General features: G+C 39.9%; 3 protein-coding genes across 4 annotated transcripts in view; 1 reads left to right on the plus strand and 2 right to left on the minus strand.

The window, feature by feature from the left end:
• The window catches only part of LOC146647071 (inositol-tetrakisphosphate 1-kinase-like), a 31866-nt gene extending 15848 nt beyond the window's left edge, over positions 1-16018 (minus strand). The window contains exons 1-4 of the mRNA XM_085390532.1: positions 15806-16018; positions 15154-15305; positions 10267-10291; positions 2325-2450 (exon numbers count right to left, since the gene is read on the minus strand). Of these exons, the coding sequence (XP_085246658.1) occupies positions 2325-2450; positions 10267-10291; positions 15154-15248 (246 nt within the window). The 5' untranslated portion in view covers positions 15249-15305; positions 15806-16018. The remainder of the gene's footprint in view (positions 1-2324; positions 2451-10266; positions 10292-15153; positions 15306-15805) is intronic.
• A 2549-nt stretch (positions 16019-18567) lies between these two features.
• Positions 18568-21866, plus strand: LOC146647072 (putative E3 ubiquitin-protein ligase UBR7). Its single transcript, XM_085390933.1, has 11 exons — positions 18568-18798; positions 19105-19238; positions 19323-19383; positions 19481-19576; positions 19671-19724; positions 19811-19916; positions 20002-20129; positions 20836-21030; positions 21142-21298; positions 21407-21468; positions 21550-21866. The coding sequence occupies exons 1-11, from the start codon at positions 18682-18684 to the stop codon at positions 21631-21633; spliced, it is 1194 nt and encodes a 397-aa protein (XP_085247059.1). The 5' UTR covers positions 18568-18681; the 3' UTR covers positions 21634-21866.
• An 873-nt stretch (positions 21867-22739) lies between these two features.
• The window catches only part of btbd7 (BTB (POZ) domain containing 7), a 25529-nt gene continuing 24725 nt past the window's right edge, over positions 22740-23543 (minus strand). For both annotated transcript variants that reach the window (XM_085390932.1, XM_085390931.1), the window contains exon 11: positions 22740-23543. This exon is cut by the window's right edge and continues 2748 nt beyond it. The gene's annotated coding sequence lies outside the window, so the exon portion shown is untranslated.

Raw genomic sequence — 23543 nt, forward strand, 5'->3', positions numbered from 1 at the left:
AAGACTTGGCTGCTGATTTACCCGCTGATATTAAAGTCAACCACTAACTACAGTGGTAAAGTTTGAGTACTGACTAAAAGGAAGAAAATACTGTAATAAAACACACACACTTCCTCTGAACTGAAGAAAACCCTACAAAGATGTTATCGATGCTTACAGGATGACATTTCTTTGTAATTCGTACAGCCAACTGAGAGGAGACCTTTAGCTTGAAGATCAACTGGCTGACTGAATAAACATTAAGGCAACGCAAAAAATACAGAAAAATTCCCGTCTCAATCTAAACGACTCATTCGAATGTGCACAGTTCAATTTGATTTAGTAAATAATGATATGAACACTACTAAGCATAGGGTATGCATTAAGATGAATGATGATTAAGAGGGCTGCCAGATGGCTACAGCTAACAGTAGTGGTAAATCAAAGTGACAAAATCTCTAAGCTTTAGCAAAAGGATGAATTATATATTTAAATAAATAAAAAGCCTTCAGAGAACTTATGAAAGGGTCACCAATTATCCACAGGGAGCCACAATATTTTTGTTATGTTTGGGGGAAAACCTAATAATAATTTTAAAACCATCCAACACTGGACATACTTAGCGTGACTCCTAATTCGGAGCAAGCTAATGGCTAATCTATTATCTTAATAGGACAACATGATGTTGTCCTATTAATATGTTGCTGTCAACATATTAATGCTGTCAATGAGCACAACTTGAAGCAACATTCATTATTCTGCAAAAACTTGAAAATTGCAATAATATTATAAAGTGAGTGTCGAATTTTTGTATAAACCTGCAGATATGCTTTTTAGCTCTGCAGAATGGCTTACATTTGGAGTCAGTCTCAAGTGGCCACTGTATGAGCTACAGTTTTAGTTTTCTTTCTGAGCCCTTGAGGGTTTCAGCTTGATGAAAACCAGCCACATTTTGCTCAGTACATGGTATTAGGCAGCTAAGAAGTTTTTGCTTTGATTGAACTTTTAAAGACAAAGGAGCAAATCCATGCCTTGCTTCTGGAAATTGACAAGATGTGAAAATGTAAGTCAAAAATTGCACTGGTTTGCACATCCACAGGAATCTAGAGCGCTTTTTATCATACGTAACTCACTAAATAACAAGTCTATATGTACACTGTCAAGCATCAAATGCAGGCCTGTGCTAATATCGACCAGGTTCTGCAGGATGTCAGCGATTGCTCCACTCTCACATCCTGTTTGCCCTTCTTAATTGAGCAGTCAGGGACATGGTGACAGAATTGCGTGACTCTGATCACGATTACAGCTCCTGAGTCACTAAGAGAGAGACGGAGGCATAGTGCAAGATAGTTTAATAAAATTCATTTTCACACCATCTGTACCACTGCCAGATTAATGAATGCATACACAGAGAAGAACAGCATGTTTCTAAAGTAGGTTTTCAGCTCCAAATTTGATGCGTTGAACATGAGATTTTTCTTAGTTCAGGAAGAACAAAAAAAAGTTTCAGAGATAACATTAAGGATTTATGAGTGACCACGTGCTCAAATATAGCTGCTAATGCATGTATGTTCCTGTGATCTGCCTGGCTGATTCTTTGAACACATTACCTGATTCCTTGAACTGGGTCATTTACAATCGTAAATGTAAAACTCGGTCACCCATAAATGTTTATTGCCGGTACTAGGGCTGCAGTCAAAACCAATCAGTCAAAGCCAATCAGTGTCGCAAGACTTTTCTGCATTTGCGACATTAAAAAAAAAAAAAAAAAAAAGCTTTTTAAAGACCAGTTAATCTCAATATTGAATGTAGGCTGCATAACCTGTGAAATTCTGTGTCAAATATTTTGAGTAACAAATTATTTTTTGGTTATTTAACAGCCAAAATAGAACAATAAATATTAATATTAGCCATGCAATTGCTTCAATAATAGCTTCATCTAGCTATGGATCTATGAAATCAAGACAAAGAATAAGTATTAAACAATTTTACAACTTAGATTGGACCTGTTTGATATTTAATAAAACATAAAATTGATGGATGAATAAGAAGTTGGAGTATTTGTTATCCATCTATTAGTAGAGATTATTCATTATGGCACCTACACTATTACCATTCCCAAGGTTAAGGATGAACTTAGACGGTTTCCCACACATACAGTGTATTCATTTTTCTTAATGTGTGTGTGTGTATCTATTTTCTTTAGATTGTTGTGTGTCCAAATGAACAGGCCAAAAGTGTGAATAGCATTCTCTAGGCCTTGTCCTCTCCTAAATTTTGGTTTTTCTATTTGTGAATACATGGGGAGGAGGGAGGGATAAGCAGGAAGACAGACCGATGCATACCTGTACTCTTTGTACCAACAGTACAGCCTGTGAATCATTCTGGTCAGCCTCAAGGATAAGGTCAGTCAGTTTGTGGATGATGACATCCAGGGGTCCATGGTCCTCTAGAGGCTGGCTGAGGTCCAGCTGAAGACAGAAGTGTAAAACAGGTCAAAGATTATTGTGCAGTCTGGGATGTATTAGCCATTTTTGAAATGGATATCCATCAGCAACCATATACACACACACACACACACACACACACACACACACACACACACACACACACACACACACACACACACACAAAAAAAAAAACAAAAACATTTTATCTTTATAACACTCAGGTGTTAATATTAAAAAGTCACAACTGCTTTGAAAAATCTGTGACTTACTAATGCAATATTATAGATTCTTGGCCCATTAGATTTTAGTCAGGGTTTTAAGTGCTATGGGTGTGGGGGTTATTTTTGTGTCTCTGGCTGCGGAGAAAGGAAGTGTAAAACCAACACTACAGCAGTTACAAATAAGCACTTTCACACCTGCAGTATGCCAGGTCAACATCAAGTCAATCCTGCAATTTGTTGAGTTCTTAAGTCACGGCGTCCCGCATTTCCTGCAAAATCTGCAAAGACCTACTGCTAGTAAATAAGTCATAGGATTTCTGCCTGACCTTTTGGGTTCCTTTTGTTTAACCCACCATTTATTCACATCAGTTACTTCTTGCATACACGCTAAACAGAAAATCTACATATTCATGTACTTGTAGATGCATCGCTTCAGGTATGAAGTGGTACTGGTAAAGACACATAGTTGCAATTAATGTACTCATGAATCAGAATAATGGCTGTAGTGAACTAGCCTGTTATTCAAAATCACTCCTACCATATAGAACAATAGGGGGGGGGGAAAGAAGAGTATACAAAGTAAACAGTGGGTAGATTTTGTTTCATCCTGAAAAACACATTCTTTTATGCTTAACTGCTTCCCTCTTACAAGGATGATGAATTATTTTTAAGAAAACAGTGGCTACATTTGGAAAGTCATTAATCTGTCACTTTAAGGCTTATTTACACTCCTAATCTCCTAATAGAAGACAGAAATCTCTCTTAAATCTGTAAGTTCTGGTCTAGGAAACACATTTTATTTTCTGACTTTTTGGTTATAAAAACATCATAATGACTGATTTTACATAGTGTTCTACCTCTTTATTTACAGCTTTAAATGTGGATTAGCAAGAGTTTGGTTTTTTTTTGCTTTGAATTACACCCGGATTTATTTCTGGCATCATCTTTGAAAACTCCAGCCTCCCTCTGGCTAGACCTCGAGTCTCATTGAGCATATTCGACAGCCTCTGAGAAAAAGCCAAATTAGCATTTGTTTGAAGTTTAACGGTGTTGAAAAGGGCTGTCTGCTGAGACCAAGTAGCTAACAAGTAGACAAAACAAGGCACCAAGTTTGATAAAGCATATGCAGGTTAGCACATGCATGTAGCAACATCACAAGCGACAGAGGAGAGATGCTAGAATTTAGCAACCAGTGTCGAGTGAACATGAACATGATGAAATTATTACCACAACGGGGCTGTCGCTGTGTTTAGACTGTTATGACAGAGTTTGGTCTATGTGAGATAACAACTTTTAAAGTTATGACAGTTAGTTTGGTGTCATGATTGCAGTTTTCAGTTAGTTTTTAAAGAGGTCCTTTTGATGTGTGACGTGAAGACAGGGCAGGAAAAATAACTCCAGAAAAGGGGTCTAGATCAGTGAAGACATGCTTTGATACACATTAATCATTAGAAAACTCTGGTTAGACACCAGCAATGTGTTTTCTAACACATGTAATAAAAATCTGGCAGTCTTAAATATCTGAGGCAGTAGTTCCCAAACTTTTTTTTGCTGGGCCCCTCTTTGTTTTACAAGAAAAATGTTCCCCCCCCGCTCCCACGCACGCCCCAATACATCCTCCAACCACACACGCCCATATTTTGCTCCATTTCGGTTTATTTCACACCTCAAACATTTAGTAAACAATTAAATAAATACAAGTAATCTGTAATAAATTACAGTAGTAAGAAAGTAAACTACTAACTCTTTTACGCTACGTCTGCACCTACACGGGTATTTTTGAAAACGCAGCCGTTTCGTCCACACGTAAACGGCGTTTCAAATCACCGAAAACTGAGATTTTTTAAAACTCCTTTTCTGCGTTTACGTGTGGACGAGGAATACAGAGTTCGTCACGCAACGTCAAAGGTATGTGTCTTTTTTCACGTCAGCTGTGCGCCACGTTATTGTTTACATGAGAGGAATTGCAGAATGGCAGATAGAGACAAAATACTGTTAATCTGACTATCTTCGGGTTTTACACGCAGTTACTGTCCCTCCATTTACAAAGGCAGAGGCGTCACGGTGTCATTATTTTACGTGTAGCTGTTTTTTTCCTGTGTAATAATATTCAACATATCAATACATTTTTCAAAAAAAATGCCTCTCTGTGCAAAATGGGTTCAAAAACATAAACAGCTGTGGGATACTGTTTGTCCGTGATTTGAACCGGGGGGACAAATCGTGGCAGGATCAGCCTGATATTATTTGTATCCCACTGTAACTTTACTGTATAAAGAGCTAACATCTCCAAAATGTCAGGAGTAGTTAGTCATTACAACAAGTGTTTGTGAACTAAAAATCAAGAATGTGGGATACTGTTTGTCCGTGATTTGAAGAGCCCAGCGCTGCTCCCAATGAAGGGAAAACCAATTCTGCAGGGGAGACCTACCTCCGCACTTGTGCAGGTGAAGCCAAAGAAAAGACATGCTTCATCATATTTTCATGCTGCTTTTCAAGTTGAGCTGAATTTCTTTAAGAGCTCATTATCCTATATCAACATGGCATTTCTTCCTCTGGCCATCTTAATACTGTTGGATTTCATTGTAATGAACTGAACATTCCTGCCTGTAGAAACACGCCCTTCAGTTCACACCCTTCAGCAACATGTTAACATGAACTGATTCTTGAAAAGTGAATCTGCATCTGTGTTGTTTGTAACTACATGAACTGAAGGCTTAATATGTACCAACATAGTTGAAACTGTACAGAACATGATCGCATATGTAACTTTACTGTTACCATATTAAATTAAGGAGAGCAGAACCTCTGATTTTGGTAAACTTTCAGTTTTGTTTTAAGCTCGAGATGTTAAACATATTATTAACACAGGAGTACATAATCTTACAATCATCATATCACCCACCCCAAGTCAAGAGATCTCTGGAAACCTCTGAGAGCAAAAGCTTTCTGATAAATATTGCTGGTACAGTTTTTACATACAAGTGTCTAGTGGATTCAAAAGTCACTCAACCAGTTTCATGAAGTGAAATGCAATGGAAACAGGAAGGCAATCGATCATATTATGTAACAACTTCTACAGCATTTGTAATAAAAAAGGTTTCAAAAACAAACACTGCTTTATTGAATTATTGTTGCGCCTATCCAGCAGGTTTATCAGGAATCGTGTGGTCATAGGACACATAGACACTGTGGTGCAAGCATATGGCAGATGTATAAAACACATAAACATGCTGCCATGACCTGACCAATGCTGTGTTAGCAAGTCATACTCATAAAATGTGTTGTCACCTGTGGTCAAACAACTACTGAGTCTTTAACACTAGCTGCTGTGAGCAGCAGTGATGACAGGGCTACGCCAGTGGCAAGAGCCACCTTTTTTTTCTTTTTTCTCTACCTAGCAGTGTGACAGGGCCTGCCTGATGGGGATTTGTCTCTACTGAGGCACTGCTTTTAATCTTCTGCTTATATGACACACAGAGGGCCCATCCACAGCCTGGCCCTGCCACAAAAACAGGACTCTAGATTGTGGGGTCATCACCCATTGGCAAAGACACATCACACAGGATGAAGCTCTCTCTCCTCCCTGTGCACTGACAGAATGACCCTGCTTTAGAGCTTATCCCAGAACCCAGCAGTAAAGTCACTGATGTCCTTCTAAATGCTAAAAGCAGAAATGTCAGCTGATGGTTTTCAAAGTCCCTCTGGGACTGAGAGGTAGCAGTGGGCCGTAGTGGTGACGGACAGCGGAGAAAAAAGGCTGGGTCCTGGAGGGAGAGGGTAGGTCAGGGCTAACATATTTTCAGCTTTGATGTAGCTCTGCTGTGGGGCCAGTCTCTCCCCTATGGGAAACTAACATTCATGATCTTAAGCAAACAGCAAAGACAAAGCTTGTGGAGTGCTTTGCTCATCAGTAAGTACACTGCACACAAATTATAAGGACCACAGTCATTATTTGGCGATGCCTCTGCTTAGTCTCATTCTAGTTCAGCTGCATCACACCTGACTTTTGCTTTGTTGTCAGGCAAACCCAAAGAGTATGTGCAGAGAACAGACAGACATGTGATAAATCATTTATTCTGTATGCCATGTTGCAATGATGGCACGCTAGGGTGAGTGTGCAACAAAGAAAAAAAACAAAAAAAAAACATGCATGCACAAGTCTAAGACAAACTGTGGCTGCCAGACATATCTCACATCAGCAAAAGATTAACACAAAAGGAGAGTCTCCAAATTCTCCACATAAAAACTGTATGGAAGGTCAAACTGGGAGCTAATTAGGCTAATGGCTCTCTCCTCAGCAGTTTACAGAGAGAAGACTTATCCCTGCTGAATTGATTGTGCAATCTAAGCTTTTGAGGAACTGCCTTTCATCACACGATCAACATAAATGCTTTGGTAAGTAAAGGTTACCCAGCATTAGACAGGTCTGATTTTACTGCTTTTGTAGGTAGCTTACAAAAACTTTAAGTAACTTCCTTAAAAGGCGGACCAAGTCATGCAGGATGAAAATGAACAAACTGCCAAGATGTTTTCAGGTGAGATGAAGAAATAAAGCATCAGCATAATTGTACCAAGCCCACTGACAAGAGCTGATAAGATAAAGGAGGTACTGCACAGTCCATTGTATTCAGACCATTGACTAAATCATTCGTCAACCACCCCTGAACTCCCACTACACTGCACACATGTCACATAAAAACTGGGGGAAGAGATAAAGTAGCATGCCGGAAATTACCTTTAAATTTTTGAAGCACTAAGGATAATAAAAACAGCGACATGATAAGTTTCTCTGGGCAGCCAACTCAAAAATTGGCTCATCATTTGAGATTCCTTTTCCTGAGAGAGAATACTGGCTTTCAGGAGAACAACCCTGGTGAGTTAATCTCATCATACCCATGATATACACAACCTAATGTAGGGATCATGGGGAAACTGGCTCTTGTAGACTCAGTGCTAAAGGGTCAGTATTGATGAGCTTCAAAAACGTGCACAGGGGAGGTAATGGAAAGATGAGAGGGATGAGGGGTACAGCAAAGGTAAGCCTTGGTAGAGCCTAGAGGAGAAATCATTAAAGTCTGACAATGGAATCTTTTTCACTTTCGTCAGTCCTGACGCATATACATACAGAAGGGTTTCCCACACTGAAAACAGAAATATAAAATTAAGTCCCTTGGGCGGCCAGATTTAGCAAAGATCTGTTCACACGAGGTGACGTCATAACCACTTTCAACCTCTTGGGGAATACAACCTCTCGGGAAGTGCACCTCATTAACTCTGTCACTTCAACTGTGGAGCTTTTTTCTACACAACAACAAAACAAGACAAAAAACAACTGGTCTGTAAAACAAATCACAGTGGGGCTGTGATTTACCCATTTACTATTGGTGGGGACCTGAACTTAAAGATTTTTCGCTTCTTTTGTCCAACAAACTATCCAAAAGCCATACATACACAAGTCTGATATAACAAAATCAGAATACTTTATTGATCCCTGGGGGAAATTATTTTTTGTTACAGTGCTCCATTTTAAACCAACATTAAGACAAGACAGACAATACGCTAACTAAGAATAGTACAATATATACATATATATACATACATACATACATACATACATAAGTCACTTATAAATAAATAGTTGGAAAAGAAACATGTGTAGCTGTAGCAGCAAAAGACGAAGAAAAAAAAGTTTCTACTTGAGAAGCTGTTGGGTGGTTTCATTAAAACACTTCTGATTGATCAAAGTCGTACATACAGCACATAGAAAACAAGCAATTTATTGTGCATTAAGGCTGTAAACCGACAATGAATCAACAGGTTTTTATGCCAAAAGGATTCATTTAGCCTTGGATTTTCAGGGTTGACTTGATAGCACAAGGGCCAGCCTGTCTGTCAGACCACATGGAACAAGGTTAGCCGATTACACTGGCTGACAAAAAATAAAAATAAAAATCTGCACCAAGCAGCAAGAGAAGGTTAAATTGACTTGACATCCACAAAAATAGCAAAAGTTGTATGCTTTCTTAAAAGCTTAAAACAGTGACCAAACAATAATAATCTTCCCACTACTGTAATTTTCTAAGTCTCTAAACCAATTAAAACTTCAAGACTAATTTGTTTACCTGCTTTCTGTCTCCCTGTGTCCTCTCCAGAAAGACTAGGTTTAACGTGGACCTATGTTTTGACTTTCCCCATCTATACACTATCCCAGTGGTCTAAACTCTTATTTTCTAGATTAGAAAATAAGAGTCCCCAGGCTCCAAATTCACTAGTGCAATAGGAAACTAAATCTTTGTACAACAAGGCCAAAGTAGGACAACGGATACTGTTATCTTTGTTTCTGATGTGGCCACGACACTGCAGGCACTGACAGGAACGGACACAGCGCGGCCACCCAAATCATTGGTGTGCATTCAAAAACACTTCTGGCTCTGTTAGTAAACTGAACTGTCTCGACTGGCAGTGACAGCCCAGCTAAAACTAACAAGTTTATGCTGATTTATAGAAGTCAGGAGAAAAAAAAACAAAAACAAACAAAAAACAAACAAACCCCACAACAGTGAAAAGCAGGTAGTTGTAGATGAACTAGTAACAGAGAAGATAGCAGCACCGTTCCAAGCCCTGGGTACATCCTAACTTTGGGCCTGTGAGGATCTGCGGTCTCCCAGGAGGGGCTGAATGCATAGTGGGAAACAAAGCCCTGCTTACTTTGGGACTATTCCCAGGACAAGACTCTTTCTGGGTGTGCTGATATTGTCAGCACAGCGAGAGGAAAAAAATAACCTCAAAGTGAAGGAGAAAAAAAAAACCAAAACCCAATCCCACAAGATAAAAAGAAACAAAGTAAAAGGCTGAGAGAAAGGCAGGATAATTTCCTCTTTAATTTCAGAGAGCACTCTAAGTGACAGATACTGTTGTGCACAGAGCTCCCAGTACTTCGTGACAATTGTTACTATGCTGCTGAATGGCCTGTGCTTACTTACACTCATAGTATGCTGGGCAAGAGCCGTTAATGACAGCAGCTTTTCCTTCCCTGAGGTCCGTATTTACTGGGACATAGCTCAGCACTCAGAGGTAAATTATTACTATAGGCAGACTAGTATTTATTTTGGTACACCAACAGCTCCCACTGAAAAGAGCTGTATTTTCTTCTATTTATGCAATTTTAGATCATAAAAGTATTTCTGCTGATATGACTTTTAACTGAGGATCTGAATACTTCAACCCTCCACACACACTCACAACATGAGAAGCTGCTCGCCCAAATAGACTCTTGTGACAAACAAGTTGAATTGAGGTCAGGTGTTGAAATATCAAGTTGGGATGACTTTCATCACAGCTTAACAAGGAACATGGGCTGTTGTGATATACTGTGACCAATGACGCTACATACAAAAAAAGCAAGACTGTGAAAAAACTACATCCTGTCTGTAGGAGGTTATGCACTTAGTAATTGGCCAAAGAAATATATCAAATGTAAAGTGTTGTAGGTGGATTGACTTTCAGGCATCAAATATGAATAGCAGAGATTCAAAAGTATCACAGCACAAACAAACAAACACATGACCAAAGAAGTAAAAAACACACAAAATCAAACTGTGTGCTCTTCTTACCTGAACAACTTCTATTCCTCTTTTCCTGAAAAAAAGGACAAAATAAGACTTTTTATTTTGTAGAAGATATAAGATGAAAATGCTCAGAAACAGACATTGCTGTTTATTTAAGGACCTAAACGCTAAAGGCGTGTTATATAAAAGTATATCATGTAGTGTAGGTGAAGATGCCTTTGTTGTCTTTGAGTCGTACAGACGTAGGCTCAAACATTCAGAGCAGAAGACTGATAGGAAGTGAAAAGCAGAATTAAAAATAAATAAATAAAACAAAACACACGCGTACGCTCGCTCACGTGCACACATACACAGCTAAATGATGTAAGATTGGTCTGATTTTAAATATTTATTTTTCCATTTGTGTTACACCATGTAAGACATGTTTCTCAATCATTTGTCCGCACTTGTCTTGCTTTCATAACAGTGGCTCCTCCAACTGTGGGGTGCTGACCGAATACTAAGTTCTAAGGGAAACTAAACAAACAAGAGTGTGCTGACGTCATCACACCAAACTTTACTTAACTAAAATTCAACTAAATCCACTTTTTTTTATTGGTAATTATACAAATAAAAAGATTAAAATTGGTAGAACACGTGGTGTGAATTTTGAATAGGTTTTTGAGAACCACTACCTTTTAATCTAACACAAATCTTTATGTAAATTCACATCAAAGGAGTTCCCCTCCATAAGAGGAATTAAACAGAAACTCATATCTCTCCAATAGTTTAACTTCATGAACAGTAAGATGCCTGAACCAGGGACACATAAGCCTTCTGCATCTGAAGATAGGAAATAAATGAAACATTATCTTAATTTAGCCACAAAATTTATCTGCAAGTAAGATTATTATGATGGAAATACTAAATCCCACCCACAGACCTGGAGAAACTGCAGTTTCTGTGCAGTTTCTACCTTTTGGGAACAGCACAGAAATACTAGACTTTGGGTAGAAATAAAAAAAACAAAAAACAATAGGACACAGCAGTATTTAAATATATATGCATAAATTTAAATGTGAGATGGCTTATCTCTTTTGAGAGAGGAGCATTACTAAACTGGCACCACACATTTAAACCTGCTGGGTGTATGCCGGTCCTAACACCTGCACTGAGAGGAAAACCTCAGCCCAAACAGAAAGCAGAAGAGAGGGCATTTGTACAATCCTGGTTCAGCTGGCTCGGCGAAACCCTACTAGGTCAATACAGAAAGTTAGCCAAAGAGTTTCTACACAGCAAAGCATAACAGAAAAAACTCCAATGCTTAATGCAGCGACTCCTAGTTGGGGGAATTCACAAAGAGAACACCACCAGCCTAACACTACATCCAATTCATCCTTTCCAAGCAAGCAGTTTTTGAGGTTGCAGTCCCATGGTAACAGCAGTGCAACCATTCACCGCTTCACAACAATGTGGATATTTAATACTGCAGCTGGTGCGTTTCATGCGACGTGAATGAGGTCTTTAGTTTCGTGAGATATGGAGATCCTCTGCTCTGCTATATTGTTACACGGTCAACACAGTGAAAGGGAAACCTTTCTCTCTCACACACACATACACAACCACTTTGATACAGGCACACTGTACATCTATAAACCTGGAAGTTTAGCATTTAAGGCACATCGTGTGGCATTAACAGTTACCAAGTTGACAAAGGGTGTAAATGAGATGGTGACCATAAAGTAAATAACATTTTATGCATAGCTAATTAACCATACAGAAAAGTATTTTGAGCATTTAAAAAAAATAATTTTTAAAAAGTACCAATTATTATCCAAGGGAAAATGTAGGCCATGAGGATATTCAAGATTTGTCTGTTAATATTTTACTCCGTGGGGCTTTACTTAGGTGGATCAGCCAGCTATACTTTGAGGTATTTATTTATTTTAACCCTTATCTGTTTAAAACCTAGATTAAATGAATTACTCTCGATTTTGAAAATTCAGAAATTGATGTTCTGCTCCAACGACTCTGTGAGCTAAACGGCATGAAGAACATTCTGGAGAGGCAGCTGATTTTTGCTAGTCAAAAAATACAAAGCTTCTTTCGACTACTCCCTTACTCACATGGGATCACCACAGCAGATGGATTCACAAATTTGATTTGGCAGACTTTTAGACTAGAGGCCCTTCTTCTCTTCTCCTCTTGCTCTTGAATTGGAGACCTTTTACCTTTTAAATATACATGTTATTAATTATTTGTTTATTTATCTTTTTCTGCTCATTCCAGGTTTATATACAAGTCTTCCAACAATTTCAGTAAACTCCTTGCATTTGTTATTATTAGTATATTGTAGTATAATGTAGATGAGAGTTGTGGTGAAACTGAAGAATGAGAAAATAATATTTTCAGATAATCTAATGAAAATCAGGGTTGCTGCTTTTTAAAGCATCAGGCATGTGTGCCAACTGAAAAGATGCCTCTCAACTGCTGTGCAAGCTGACATGCGGACATAAACTCAACTAGCTCTGACCAGCAGGAACCCCAAAGTCCAGATGCAAGAGACAGGACAGACTCTTCAATTATGCACACACAATGTCAGCTGCTTACCACATGATGACAGGGGAAATTCTGTCCAGTCACTGTTTAAAAGTAACACTGACACATGGTTTATCTTTCATAATAATAAATGATGCAGGGAAACAGATAAATTTAAACCATCAAGTAAAAATTGCACTTCATGAAATTAAGCACAAAGGGTCACTAAATGAATTTAAAACTACATAAAGTCTCTTTAATTTGGAACAGACTTCCTCAGACGCACAACACCAGGTCCAGATAAAGTTTAAAATTGCCACATCCTGTACCTCTTTTCAAAAGTCGCGGCTTTTTAGAAAACATACATGCAAGGTGGTAGGGTGTTCTTAGTGCCATCCTTCCTTTCCTCATAACATTTGTTTTCTATGCTACATGACTGGAGTAGGAAAAGGAGAACTTGAAGAAAAGTTTCCCTGACTAACAGGGAGAAGTAGTCATGTGTGAACATATAGTGAACATATACAAGCCACATTCACTTTGTGGCTCATTTGCAGTTATCTGCTGTGCCATTTGTTGCAGTTTTCAAAGGCTATGCGTCACAAAGACCAATTCTTAATGCTGAGCCAGAGCTCTTCGTGTCAAACATATCGAACAAACCTATATCCAGCTCATAGGGAAGAAGGTGGTGAGCAGGATGCAGGGAGGAGGGGAGGTATGCTCGGAGCTTTATGTAGAGATTAAAAATGTTTCGTGGATTACAGTGTGGTAATCTGTGCTGACTCAATCAGGTTGCTTTATGAGGCAACACACTGTTGGAAAAGGTGAAAATCCTTCTGGAACATATCAACATATCTGATGTACTGAGGCACATGTGTGCAAAATCACAGGACCGGAGATTACATTGTTTTGTCCAGCCTCTCTCAGATTTTCAAGACATGTTACTATGTGATAACTAGCCCTCATACAGTGCAAGTAGGTAAGGTCACATCGAGCCAAATACTTATACTGGAAACTAGTATGATACCTACTAAAACAAAAAACGGCACAGTGAACCAGCTAGAGCTTCTCTCTCTCACCCTTTCATATTGCTATGCGAGATTCAACAGTTGCTCGGATTTTTTTTTATTGCAAATATTCAAAGGTAACAAATTGTGTCTGCTTGATTAACGACACCCATCTCTTGTCTGAAGTGTCTGGGGAGTTGCACACACTGAAAAAGACACCTACAGGAAAGTGAAAGTGAGAGTAGAAGACAGAAACTAATAAAAGCACAGAGTTTTGTCTTTTCCCCCCCTTTTTTTTTGATCTCACTTTAAATGTATTTGCTCATTTATTACTAAATTTTTTTGTTTACAAAGTTAGGAAACAACGTCTAAGTCAGGGCTCATATTAGTGGAAAAATCTCAAGTCCATTAGCACTTGTATCCGAATGGTACCCAAAACCGATACTGTACTTCAGTATCTGTACTGAAAACGTCAGACTGCTGCATCACCAGCAGCTAGGCAGCTGTTGCAATGAGACTATAAAGCGGCTGTCTCGCCCTAATGCCCTTTGACAATCTGATATACTGTACAGCACCTATCGTAAAACAGCAAGGACGAGCTCACATCTGCTAAGAAAATATAGGCCCTTCAGCTTGTGTAACACTTGACTCAGCTGGATAAGAGACACAACAAAATAGTGTGCACACAGCACTCACATAGATGCGTCTGTCAAGGCTGGGGGAATCTGTGCAAATTCTTACACCAGCCTTGACTAAATTCATGTTAGGACGATGCATTTGGTAAGAACAGGTTTATTTTCTGTTGATAAACAGAGACAAAAGCCTCAGACTGAGCTAGCACTGTTCCATCTACATATGATAAAAAATGATATGGTGGTCAGAGTTGAACATCAAATGCTACTTTTTAGATACGTTAATAAGGAAGAGACTTTTTCTTTTAGACCACATTTAGCTGCTTTAAAGTTTAACGCTCTGAGCCAACTGACCTAATAATAAAACTGGTTTTGTCAGCTTATCCTGTTACACATTTACCATGCACCAACAAGCACTGTGCCAGGACATACACAAAACAGGCTTGTGCCTGATCCTTTGGGGAACACATTTCTTCACAATACAACAGAAAAGGAGATTAGCAGTACGGCTTCAGGCCACATCAGCAACCTTAAATGCTTAGCATGCATGAGTAGGGATGTCACTCACTGACATTTGGTGAGCACGTTTGTGTGAAAAGTGCCTAAGGGCTTAAATCTGTGAGAAGAGTCCTCCTTGTCACAGAGCCTTAAGGGGAAGTTTCGATGAATTGTCACATAACTTGTTAACCATAGGGGCCAACTATGTGAATGCATGTAGTTTGACGGCTGTTCTTCAATCATTTCAACTGCACACAATAAACTGGAGTTAGTTAACGAACCTGCACAGATCAGCAAAGGCCTGGAAATTCAGTTTCTTCATCTTCTTCTCGCTGAGCCAGTAGCCGACTCTCCGGCCTTTCAGGAAAGTCTGCATTTCCACTGTGCCCCTGGTCCTTTTTTTGCAGGTAAATGGTGCAACTAATGACTCAACCTGGACAGACGAGAACAGACCCCCCCCACACACACACACACGTTAGTGTCACAACAGCCAACCAGGGAGCAATCTGGGGAATAATTAAGTTCACTGCTCGGTTACTGATACGTTGCTCCAAAGCAATAAGTGACGTCTTCTACCAGTCTGTCTCTTGGATATTCACGGTCTTGTGGTTAGCATGATATAGTTTCCAAACGTAATATTACAGTGCATCTGGCTGAGCATCAGCGAATCCCACACACTGACCCTCTTTTGCTAACCCCAACTGCTAACGTTAGCTGGCTAGCTATGTAGTGACAATCTCCAGAGCTAACCGATGGCGTGCAATTAGGAAACGCAAGCTAGCTTCCTAGCTTTACAGGCTGAACACAGTCGTAATACGTGCCCATAAGAAATGAGTGAATTGTTAGCGGAAACAGCTCCTGGTTACCTAAAAATAAGGCAACTCCCTCAACTAGATAAAGCTGACATCGGGAGGCTATAGAGAGCTAACTAACCTGGCAGTTTTAGCACAGTTCCCCTTGAATTTGCGTCCTCTTCAGAAACTAGCTCGCGTAGTTTGCCATTCTCAGCCCGTTCGCTGGAGAAGGAGTAACAAGCACGATGACAGGCACCGCTGGGCTCACGTTGAGATGTTGCTGGTGTTTTCTCTCTCAGTCTCTGAACTGGACTGCCCGCACACACCCAGGATCCAGGAGACTAATGCCGCCTTCACGACCCCCTCGGAAAACACCACCCCTGCCTGACTGACTGTCGAATCACAGCGCGTCTTGCTTTCACGCGCCTTCCTGCTTCCACTAATGATTATCTTTCCTGTTATGATATAGAATAATCGAGTCATTGTTTATCTATAAAATGTAACAAGATAATTAACGAAAAGACGTCCCTTAACTATATATATATATATATATTATCGTCATATTTTCCCATTTCAAACCCCTCAAATGTTAATTCATGATTTGAATAATTAGAACAAGTTCTGTTGATTTGCCTTTCTAATAATAAATGACGAGATGCGTTAATACTTATTTCGTCCCTCCACATTCATCATCTCTTCCAGTTTTTGACCCGTAACAGACAAGAGAAGCATGTCACACTAGCGCCATCCGTTGGAAAACTATCGAAACGTCCAACATGTTTTCCCCATGCTTAAACCCCATGCTGGCGGGGCGATCGTGGCTCAAGAGTTGGGAGTTCGCCTTGTAATCGGAAGGTTGCCGGTTCGAGCCCCGGCTCGGACAGTCTCGGTCGTTGTGTCCTTGGGCAAGACACTTCACCTGTTGCCTACTGGTGGTGGTCAGAGGGCCCGGTGGCGCCAGTGTCCGGCAGCCTCGCCTCTGTCAGTGCGCCCCAAGGTGGCTGTGGCTACAATGTAGCTGCCATCACCAATGTGTGTGTGAATGGGTGGATGACTGGTTGTGTAAAGCGCTTTGGGGTCCTTAGGGACTAGTAAAGCGCTATAAATACAGGCCATTTACCATTTAAACTGAAAAGGCATCTAATTAAAAGTCAGCGATTGGGGGTTTCCACCCAAGTGGCACAAAAACAACCAACAACAAAAGGTTATTAATCAGAATTTGTGGAATGCCACAGCCAGTGTTATAAAATGAGAAAAGTAATATGAAGATCATTAGAGGGAGTGCAAGAGAGAGACAGGAAGGAAACAACGGCACGTGTGTTTGTGCGCAAACACCTCTGCAGGTGTTAACCACAACAAACAGTTGCTGCTGTTTCAATTTATTTTTAATATCACACACTTTTATGATTTTACTGAAGTTTTATTGTGATGACTACTGGGTACAATATCTAGCACTGAGGACAGAAACATTTGGCCTTTGTGCCTAAAGGGATTTTTTTTTGCTGCTTATGCTTTCATCAAGTCTTTTTTGGAGTACTGTGAAGTCCTGCACGTGGTGATCCAAAGGTTAAAACTCCAGCTATAGGCTTTCAGTTAGTAAAAAGGTAGCACATTAACACTCATGTTTTGGCTTAATTGCACTTGCTATATACCAGGTGTTGTTCATTATGTTATTCACAATTTTAAAATGTTATTCATTATGGATTCAACTCTATATTCAACTCTATATTTCGCCTGCAAACAATTTCCCCCAGTCCCAATTTTTCTGTTATTTCATCGATGCTCTGGATTTGTTTGCCATCCCAAATTAGATACTGTTCAGCCTATCGCTTGAATAGCCACACATGCAGGGGTTTGGATTTTATTTTGTTTTAAATCCCTCCATTAAATCCATTTAAATCCACGCATCCAACCTGTCCAGAATCTAATTGAATACAATTCTTAATTCTACGAGGTTTTCAAAAACTAAACTATTTCAAAAATACACAACGGACGCTGCTCAAGTGGCTGGAAGGAGGACAGACCACAGACTAAACCATAAAAAAGGGTAGGGTATATTATATTCTTTAAACTTACAGAGAGCTCTATTATTTTCTTGTTCCCTCGCCTCTCCTTCTTTGGGACCAGCACTGTTCATTTCCATTGTTTCCACTGGAGTGGAGAGTTTTTTTGTTTTCCTTTTATGATAATTCACACCACTCACCAATTTACAACTTGTTTCTATTTTGAGAAATATACGCCAGCTGTTATAGAAATATGACCATTGCCTATGTCTACAGACAAAACTTAAGGCAATTCGTCTATTTACATATTGGGCGAATTAACACTTAAACATCTTCTCCTGATATGCCCTTTTAAAGCCTTTGTGATGCTAGATCCAAACAAAAAAATATATATATGTAAAAAAGAAAATAAACAGATAAAAATCAGTCGTACTTGTTTGTGCAACAGCCATTAATTCGTAAACCCCAAAACGGAAATAGACCCGAAACGGAATCTATTTTATTATTAGGTGCCACTTATAATAGCTAACGTTTAATTTTTTTGATAAAGGATGAACTAATGTTTCCTAAATCAGCTCTGTTTTATTATTAAAGATAGATTACCGCTTGTAAGATGAGTAAAATATCTTTGGATGGTGTTTTTGTTCTATATATGTTACTATTATTTTTGCTTATTGCGTTGTAATGTGTTTATTTTTATTTAAAAGTACTTTAAAATATATATATAATAATAAATAAAACACTACTAGATTTTTAAGGGAACCACTGAAAATGAAAGTGCAGTAGAGTTTAATTTTTTTTAAATTCGTTTTTTAAAATTTTATTTATTTATTTATTTTTAAACAATAGCAGGTCGTGAATAGGTATCTTGCGTCACTTCCTCCACGTGGTCTCGGCCTAAACTCCCGCCAGGAACAGTCGTTTGTCAACAGTGTGGCGGTACCGCAGCTGCTGCTCAGTCTTCGGTGTTTCATTGTTTACGTTGGAGTCATCTTTACCCTCACTTCCCAGGATGGCAGCGAACAAGGGCGACTCGGATATTGATGATATTCTTACCAGCGAAGAAGAGCTCGAGAAGGCTTTGTGTGTGCTGGCTGGGAGCGACCCAGACAACTGCTCTTACTCCAAGGTAGGAGAAGCTTCCTGCACAGCAGCCCTGCAGCCTGTGTGTCGCCCATTGTACGCCTAGTAGCCTTTTCCAAATGCTGCATTGTAGTGTGGTCTGTGCATTGTAAGCGTTTTGTTTTTCTTTGTGTTAAATGTTGCAATCTGCACCGCTGAGTTTCTGTGTGGTTCTCGTCACCGATGTTTATGAGAAGCACGGTGGAAGTATTGTTATGTTAAAGCACATTTTCTCTTTGTTACGGATGTCAAATCAGTAATATTTTGTGAATTGATGCTGTGTGTTGATGCCACGTGTGTTGTTGCTCTGCAGGGTTATGTGAAGAGACAGGCGGTGTTTGCCTGCAACACTTGCACTCCAAATGATGCAGAGCCTGCTGGGGTTTGTCTGGCCTGCGCCAATAAATGCCATGATGGACACGACATCTTTGAACTGTATACCAAAAGGTAGAAATCCTTCTATGTTGACTGAGTAGACTGAGCATTCAGCTTTTGGCCCACAGTTTTCTAATATTTCTATTTTTCTTGCAGAAATTTTCGCTGTGATTGTGGAAACAGAAAGTTTGGGGGCTTCCATTGCCAGCTAAATCCTGTGAGACGCTTTGAATCTCTTGTCTCCCAGATGTGTTTGCCACGTGTGCGATACGTTCCAGTTGTTTCAATTGTTCATTCCCCCTCTTTCTTTTTAGGTTAAAGAAGAGGAAAATATTAGAAATCGCTACAATCACAACTTCAGTGGGTTCTACTGCACGTGTCACCGGCCGTACCCAGACACCGATGACCAGGTCCGTCTTTTTTTTTGTTGTTGTTGTTCACCCTAAACCCTGCTGCTTGTTTCTCTGTCATCTGTGGCTATATATAAATAAATCTGTTTAACAGGATGAAGACGAGATGATTCAGTGCGTCATCTGTGAGGATTGGTTACACAGCAGGGTAAGCTTGAGAGGATTTTTGATCTGCATGTTATCATTTCTGTGAGTCCTCTGCTCTTTTATTTATTTATTTTTGGCCTTAAATAGCACTTAGGCTGCCCTGTGGTTGAACCCGAGGAGCTTCAAGAGATGGTATGTGAGGCCTGCATGAACAAGGCTCCTTTCTTGTGGACGTATGCTGCCCACATCGCAGGTAACAAATTTTTTTGACTGTAACTAACTAGGCAGACATTTAGCAGCAAAATTCAGATAATCATTAATTCATCTTTTCCATTTAGTTCCGCCTGTGATCCAAGTGGGTGATGCCGAAGAGGAAGTAGAGGTCGACATTGAGGGGGAAGACCGTGAGGCTGGTCAAAGAAAGGACGAGGAACCGTCCTCTAGTGATGAGCGCACAGAACCAGAGGTGAGAAACGGTTCTGCTGTTTGCATGGATTCTGGGATAGTGGAGAACTAAAAATGGCTTTGTGCAAGTTAAAATGAGGGCAGAACATTACTTTACTTTTGACTTATTTATAATCAAACAATGGCATTTGAATTCAGATCTATGTTTACATGTTTATTCTTTTAGTTGTGTTCTCATAATGCATAAATTACATTATAAAAAACAAAAAATAATTTAAGTTGAAAGGAATCCATAATATATCTTGCTGTGTTTACCACTTGCTTTGCTTTGTTACTCTCCTATTTATGTTCTGGAGTATATTTTACCTTTGTCTATTTTGTGACCTCATTTGGAGCAACACTGTCCAACTTTTCTGAATGCCAGTGCGCCACTAGGTGGGGCTGGAGAGTAATGAGCAGACTATGAGCCAGACAGCAGGCACCAGCTCCTGTTATCGTGCTTTCCTCTCCTCTGGGGTAATTAGAGGAGAAATGACCCATGAGGCACAGCTTCCTCTGCTCTGTAGATGACTTTGGCCGGGCTTCACAGGCTAGCTTACTGTAAACTGGCGATTTTCATCGCCCAACCGTCTTACCGCGTCACTCGCAGTGAGACTTCCCCAGGATGCGTCTGCATTCCTGCATGAGTGGAGATGTTTCACCAAGCCCAGGTGTGCCTGTGCCTCTTGTATAATACAGTCACTCACCCCATCTCATTTGTGTCGTAGGAAGCTGTAAACAGGAGTTCCCCTGGCAAACGAACTCACGAGGAAATGACAGGCAGCCCTGCGATGGCTACAACGAAAATTGTGGAGTGCAAGCTGAAGGAGCTGCAGGCCCGCGGGCTAGAGAGGCTGAGACGGGGAGCGGTGTTCTGGCCTTACAGCTGGCGCGCTGAGCTTTGCACCTGCACGAGCTGCAAGGTGAGACAGAATTTCTAGCTCCAAGATTGTAATGTAGACTCACAAAAGCCAGAATGCTGCAAGTTATCCCTGTTTCTGAATGCCTGTCCCCTGTGTGCTGCATTTCCTCAGAGGGCCTATGTTGCTGCTGAGGTGCAGTTTCTCTTGGATCAGTCTGACACTATTCTGGCCTATGAGAAGAGAGGCTTGCATGAGCCCTTCGGGCAGCACCCACTGATGGCGCTAATGAACTCGATGGACCGTGTACAGCAGCTGGAGGTCATTTACGGTGAGGATAGGGAGGGAAGCCACGGGGTCAGTTGTCCTGCGTAAAGTGAAATTCAAAGCACTGGCGCATTGATGCGGCGGACTAATTAATCTTGTGTTCTTCCCTCAGGTTTCAACGAGCTGACGACCTCAATCAGTGAATTTTTAGAGCAGTGTGCCTCTGAAGGAAAGGTGAGAAGTGGATGTCTATGTGAGTCACATCTTCTTTCTTCTGCTCAAATCTCAGACCTAACACTTCTGTGTCTACATCAGACAGTCACAGTCGAAGCTGTACATCAACTCTTTGAGGAGCTGCAGGCCAGAAAAAGACGCAGAACCAGCGACGGAAATCAGTAACAAGGTGTCCACTCTGCTGCCACCGTACGCCATGTTCACGGGCTGTCTGGACTGAATGTGTCACCCTCCTCTTGAATAAACCGTTTTGCTGCAATCAATGTGATGTTTGAAGTTGGGGGTAAAAAAAAAAGTTTTAGTTTCAAGTTTTTACTTTATTATTTGAAGGTTTGAGGTTCGTGTCATAACTGGGTTATGATGATGCCTCAACTTTAAAGATTGTGATTAAAGTTTACCTCACATAAATATTGCACACTATTACATTTGTGAACATACAGAGTTTGTTGAATGAACATGATTATTGTGTGAAAGTATGTAAGTTTGGCTGAATTTGATGCCATAATCCTTGCACTGCTAAGACAAACCGGTCTGTAAATGTCATGTGAAAGACTCACTGTGATGAAAATACTGACTAACGCTCAAAATAAAAGTACTAGAAATCTTGAACAAGAGCATGCATTGGAGCTTTTTATTTTATATTATAAAACCAGATCTACTTTCTGATGGTTATTTCCTGCAAATTATGGAAAGAGTTTCAGGGATAACCCCCCCCCTTTCAAGAAACTTTTAATGTTTTTATTTAAAAAAAAGAAAAGAAAAGCTGAGAGCAATTTAAGTAGATAATGGACACAGAAGCACTGTAAGCATGCTGTTTTTTAAACTTTGGTAGGTTATAGAGCAGATGCACCTTTTCATATTATGTCAGACTTCTATTTTTTAACTTAAATATGTTTGCTTGTCTGTTTTGACCATGTCAGTGGTTTGCACTGTTGTCACACAGTGAGAAGGTTCTGGGTCAGCTGGCGCCTTTTTGTGTTCTCCCTGCCGTGTGTGGGTTCTGTGTCATTCGTCTGGCTTTCTCTACAGTCCAAAAAGCTTCTTAGGTTACCTGTTGGTTATAAACTGTTAGCCCTACAGTGGATGAACAACCTGTCAAAGGTGTACCCTGCCTCTCAGCCCATGACAGCTGAGATAAGCTCCAGATATGTATGGATAATTTTCTTTACTGTATGTATGTAAAGCCCTTTGAATCTGAATATATGATCATATACAAGCAAAATGTACTTGACATTTCAAGTGAACAAACAACCCATGTGAGATCACATTAATTCCATAATATCAAACCAGTTTATTTTGAGGATGCCCAAGTTGACCACTGTTATGCACCGTTTTGAGGCGACAGTAGAAAAATAGATTCCGTGAAACTAAATGCAACTTAATATCAGTCTACAAACATGGTTTCTATGATACCATACAGGCACAGTGTACCTGTTACAAATCAACACAAGCAATCACACATTTCAGATGGTTCAATTTCAAAAGGTGCTAAATAACACTATGTACACAAAACAAGCTACATGAGATTTCAAAGAATTATTTGATGCAGGCTGGTAAGCTGGTAGAAAAGAGCTTGCATAGACATCAAAGTCACTTCTCCAATAAAAGCCCAGCCGCAGGCAGGGGAAGGCACTGACTTCTCTACAGCAAAAGAGCAAAACAAGGACTTTTACTCAATGGAACATTGTCCTGGAAAATAAAACAACCACCCAACACGAACACGGGGAGGAATCTGGAGTTTTGCATTTTTTCCCCATGAAGCAACCAAGATGGAAAAATGATTTTTCTGCTTGGCAACTCTATCACTGCTAAGCATAGAGCTAATATCTTCAGATCCTCAACATATTCCTGTTACTTTTAAAGTAAAAGGAAAAAGGGGTGAAAAGTGTTCTACAAACATGGCAATCCACAGCACCTACTATATCAAACAAACTGCCCTAGATGCATAACATTTAAGAACAAAAATAGTTTCTGAGACACAATCTTTCTGTTTATACCACACATTCTTAGTGAGTTTTCATGACAGAGACAAAGTACACAGTGTTGTCCACTACAGTAAAAACACAGACCTTCAA

Source organism: Rhamphochromis longiceps, linkage group LG19, assembly GCF_057381845.1.
Source record: "Rhamphochromis longiceps isolate RC_006_pf linkage group LG19, R_longiceps_female_GT1.1, whole genome shotgun sequence".
NCBI lineage: Eukaryota > Metazoa > Chordata > Actinopteri > Cichliformes > Cichlidae > Rhamphochromis > Rhamphochromis longiceps.

Coding starts and splice junctions, on each gene's coding strand:
- LOC146647072 (XM_085390933.1), top strand. CDS start 18,682: ATGGCAGCGAACAAGGGCGACTCGGATATTGATGATATTCTTACCAGC. Junction 19,239..19,322: donor TTTGAACTGTATACCAAAAG/GTAGAAATCCTT, acceptor TTTTTCTTGCAG/AAATTTTCGCTGTGATTGTG. Junction 21,031..21,141: donor GCACCTGCACGAGCTGCAAG/GTGAGACAGAAT, acceptor GCATTTCCTCAG/AGGGCCTATGTTGCTGCTGA.